Source organism: Echinops telfairi, unplaced genomic scaffold, assembly GCF_000313985.2.
Source record: "Echinops telfairi isolate 266 unplaced genomic scaffold, ASM31398v2 ScPeMD7_37;HRSCAF=141, whole genome shotgun sequence".
Taxonomy (NCBI): domain Eukaryota; kingdom Metazoa; phylum Chordata; class Mammalia; order Afrosoricida; family Tenrecidae; genus Echinops; species Echinops telfairi.
This window is the reverse complement of record NW_022103935.1, coordinates 599,661-603,805: the sequence shown is the minus strand read 5'-3', so window position 1 is coordinate 603,805 and position 4,145 is coordinate 599,661. Positions and strand designations below refer to the sequence as shown.

The following is a 4,145-nucleotide window of genomic DNA, read 5'->3' as shown; positions in this document are numbered from 1 at the left end:
TCCTCCTTCAGCACCGCTGGCTCTTGCCCAGATGCCGCCTCCTGAGATGGTCTCAGGGTTTAGGACCAGTTAATGGTGATGGATGAACAACATGAATGTAAAGAATTAGGAGCAGGAATTGTTTTTTTACTTGTATACTTAAGACACACACACACACACACACACACATCTGGGCTTGAGGACCCAGAACTCCAGCAGCTTGGATGACGCCTGGCCTCATGGGGCGGAGCCAGCTGTTCTGAGCCCCCATTTGCCACCTCCTGGCTCCTCCTCCTGGTCCTCCTTCCTGCAGCCAGCAGCAGTGCATTGTGGGAAACTCCCAAGTTCTCCTTTGGCGTCCCCAGCTGCCACAAGCTCACTGTCAGTGGGGAAAGGGCGCAGCGAGAGGTGGGAGCAGGCGTTAGGACAATAACCCAAGGTAACTGGCTGGCGTGGCCGGGGCCCCCGGGCCGGCGTGAGGCTCCTGCAGCCCCAGGAGGGTGGGGGTGAAGCTGCAGCAATGCCCCTCCCTTTGAAGGTCACCAGGGTTGGGAGCATGGGCGCGTGCTCTCCTGGGCCGGGCAGTCAGGGCATGGTGAGGTGGGGGAGTGGGGAGGCATGCAGTGACGTCAGTGCCCAAAATAATTAGAAGGCATGGGGAGGAGGGGCAGAGCAGGCTGCCTGTCCTTTTCCCAACTGGCCCTTCTGCAGGCCTGTGGTGGTGATAGGCCAGGTGGGGTCCCTGGGGACGTGGGGCAGCAAGGGGGCCTCTTTCCCTAACACCCCCACCCCACTGTGACCTTCAAGTGACCTTCAGTGTGGTCAGCTCCCCTGGCCCTGGGCTATGACCACACACTGCTTCCCTTTCCCTATGAGTGGGGGGATTTCTCCCTGCCATCCAGAGCTAGCTAGCCCTTCAGGGAGAGACCCACCTGGTCCAGGCTGTCTGCCTCCAGGCCCTCCCCACGTCCACTCCCGGGTGGGAGAGCCTGGGAAGGCCTTCCCTCTGTCCCAGAGCCCCCTCCCTCTGCCCTGGGGTCTTGAGAGGGAGGGAGGGACACAGCAGGCTCGAGGGGAGGGACAGTTTGACCTCAGAGGCCCTGCCCTCTGGGCCCCCATTGCAGCCTCAGGCAGGGGTACGTACCCCAGCTCTTCCGGCTCCCTGGCAGCCACGCCCCCCCCCCACTGGTCAGCTGAGTGGACCCTGCGCCCTGGCAAGGTCACAGCCACTGAGAAAAGAGGGCACTGTCCTGAGAAGGGTACTTGGTGGGTAGGTTCTGTCTGTGCCTCCTGGCAGGGCCACCCCCCAGTCCCCAGGGTGTACAGCATGCACTGTGAGTACACAGCCATCGGCGTGAGCAGGCGTGTGCACACCCATGAAGGAGAAACAGGGCCCCCTCATCTCTGCCCAGAGCAGCCTCTCAGGAGGCTGTTGGATGGACTGAGGCCGGGGCTGAGCTCCAGGAGGACCCAGGTCTCCATGGAAACATGGAGGCGGGGCCTGGGCAGAGGGCGTCCTCCATCGCCCACTCCCGTCTCCCCTTCCAGGGCCCATATAATGTGCATTGGTGACCTGTCCTGAGCCACCTGCCTCCTGCCTACCGCCGACCACCTTCCTGCCTGCCACCGCTGCCCACCATGGAGTCCAGGGGGAAGGCGGCCAGCAGCCCCAAGACCGACAGCAAGGCTCCCCAGGTCCCCACTGAACCCAAAGGCCCCCCAGCTGTGGATGGGAAAGCCCCAGGGGCAGCCTCTGTCAAGTCTGGGAAGAAAGAGGCCCCTTTGGAGAAGCAGGAGCAGCCCTCAGGCCCTGGCCCAGCGCCCACCAAGAAGACCTCAGCCAAGGCAGACCCTGCCCTTCTCGACAACCACAGCAACCTGAAGCCGGCCCCCGCCATCCCCACCGCCCCCCACAGCCCCGAGCCTGCCCAGGAGCCCAAGGGTCCTGGGGACGGCGCTGAAGAGGATGAGGCTGGCAGCACGGGTCCAGGGGGCCGAGGGCCCTGGCCCTTGGAGAACTTGACCCCCTTGCTGGTGGCTGGCGGGGTGGCTGTGGCCGCCATGGCCGTGGTTCTTGGTGTGGCCTTTCTGGCCCGGAAAAAGTGATGGTCAGTGCCAGGCGGTGCCCAGAGCCCTGCTGGGCTGACCCGGAGAAGCAGTGCATGCCTATAGCTAGTTACACAGGTGCACAGGCCCATGGCAGGGAGCGCCCCCCACGTGCGCACCTGCACACACACATATCCACATGTATCTACCCCACAGACACCGCAGAGGGACTGGCAGATGGACAGCTGGCCACCCAGGACCTGTAGGCTGCAAGGAATTGCTCTGGGCTTCGGACTCGGGGAGGGCTTGGTGACAAATGCTTGGTCTGTCCCATCTGGCTCCCAGGGGCCTGTGGGTAGCATGTTGCTTCTGGGCCCAGAGCTTCTGGGTCAGTCTCTGAAGTCCAGATCCCAGCCCAGTCCTGGTGGGGACAGTAAGGGGCATGGCCAGTTCTGCTCTGGGCCCGTAGCAGGCAGTCTGTCCCCCACTGTCCCTCCCCCTCCCATCATCCCCCAGCCAGGCTCAAGGGGTCCCGGCAGTTCCCTCTCAACCCTGGGGGGCCCCAAGGCTGAAGCCTTTTCCTCTCCAGCCAGAGCCCCACCACCTCCCTCTGCCTTTGTCCTGGGGCTGGAGGTCACTCCTCCCGCCCGTCTGACCGGCCCCTCCAAGCCCAACCAGTATGTACATGCAGTGACCAGGTAGAACAGAGGCCCCCCAGGGCCAGGCTGGCTCTGACTCATTGGCAGCCAGGGCGGGCTCTCATAAGGGACAGTGGATGTGTGACAGCTGCCACTGGCCCAAGCCTGGGTGGAGGCTGAGTCAGAAATAAAGGACCTTGTCTAACGGCCTGCCTGGTGTCCTCACCCCAGGGATTGCTGGCTTGGGTTCGCTCCACCCACACCCTGCCCTCTGGGGTCGGGAGCCACCCAATGACACCCAAATGCCACCATTGACTGTGCCTGGGAGAGGCTGTCCTCTCCCACTGGGATGGGTGAGGCTTCTCCTTAGGGACCCCATGCACCTTGCGTGTGCCCCCTGCTTAGGCTCGGCCCCAGAGCAGCTGAGGCCCCACCGGGCCAGGCACAACTGTGGTCCCTACTCAGCCACTCACCCTGATGACTGTGGACCCAGGCCTCTTGGATGCCTAGGTGGGCAGGCTGAGCCTGTCCCTGCATCTCGGCGCCGGCCCTCTGGGCCCCTGTGCCCGGGGCCCTGGCTTGGGCTCCCTGTTGGATGGCTGCTGGCTGGTGGAGGGGTGGGGGTGGCTGCAGTCTCAGCACCCAGCTGACCACAGAACCATCCGGGCTCCAGCTCAGCGCTGGGTCAGCTTGGTCACCTTGCTGCTCCTGCCGGTGCCTCCATGGGGCCTGAGCTGGTACCCTCAGGCTGGTCGTCTGCCCCAGAGACCCTAATGGACAGACCCCAGACCTGCTCCCGGCGCTGGAACCCCCTGGGCGAGTCGTCCGTGAGGCCCTTGGAGCTGCCTCCTGGGTGTTGGGGGCGGCCCTGGTATGGAGCCCAGCCCACCTGCCTGTCTCCAGGACCCCAAGATCAGGAACGTCCCACTAGGTTGGTTTCTCAGTCTGGGGCCTGGATGCTGTGTGTGGCGGGGGTGGCAGTGGGCGGGGTGAAGCTCTGCTGGGGCCTCCTCTGAGGCCTGGTTTCCTCCACCCCCCATGCACCTGGCCGGAGCCAGGATGACCATCCCCTTCTGAGGCCTATGTTCCTGACGCCCGCCACTCCGGGAAGCCCTGTGGCAAGGAACTGGCAGATGGACCCTCTTGGGCTCATGGGCCTTGAAGGGTAGTTGGGAGTTTGGTGGGCAGAGAAGGGAGAGACGTAGCCAGTGCAGAGACAGCCGTGGGGCTCAGGGGTGCTCTGGGGGGACAGAGGACCCAGAAAGGCCAAGTACCGGCAATAGCTCATCCCCCCACCCCCCATTCTCCTGCAGGCCTGAGAGTCCCCCAGGCCCCCTCTCCACATCCTCCTTGGAGCCGACCCCAGAAGTGGACAGTGACAAACTCTGTCCACCTCAACAGCAGGCCCCAGCTCCAAGGCCGTTGCTACCCCGTCCCCACAGCCCCCGGTCCAGCCACCACCACCTGCCCACCCTGGCCACT

At 64.2% G+C, this 4,145-nt stretch overlaps 1 protein-coding gene across 1 annotated transcript; it reads left to right on the top strand.

Moving 5' to 3' along the window:
* The first annotated feature begins 309 nt into the window (after nt 1–309).
* CEND1 (cell cycle exit and neuronal differentiation 1) lies at nt 310–2,873 on the top strand. The gene is made up of 2 exons (XM_045290450.1): nt 310–418; nt 1,528–2,873. The coding sequence occupies exon 2, from the start codon at nt 1,618–1,620 to the stop codon at nt 2,083–2,085; it is 468 nt and encodes a 155-aa protein (XP_045146385.1). The 5' UTR covers nt 310–418; nt 1,528–1,617; the 3' UTR covers nt 2,086–2,873.
* Nucleotides 2,874–4,145: the final 1,272 nt, after the last annotated feature.

Bases quoted from the DNA above. Each gene is read 5' to 3' on its own strand.
- CEND1 (XM_045290450.1), top strand. From the start codon at position 1,618: ATGGAGTCCAGGGGGAAGGCGGCCAGCAGCCCCAAGACCGACAGCAAG.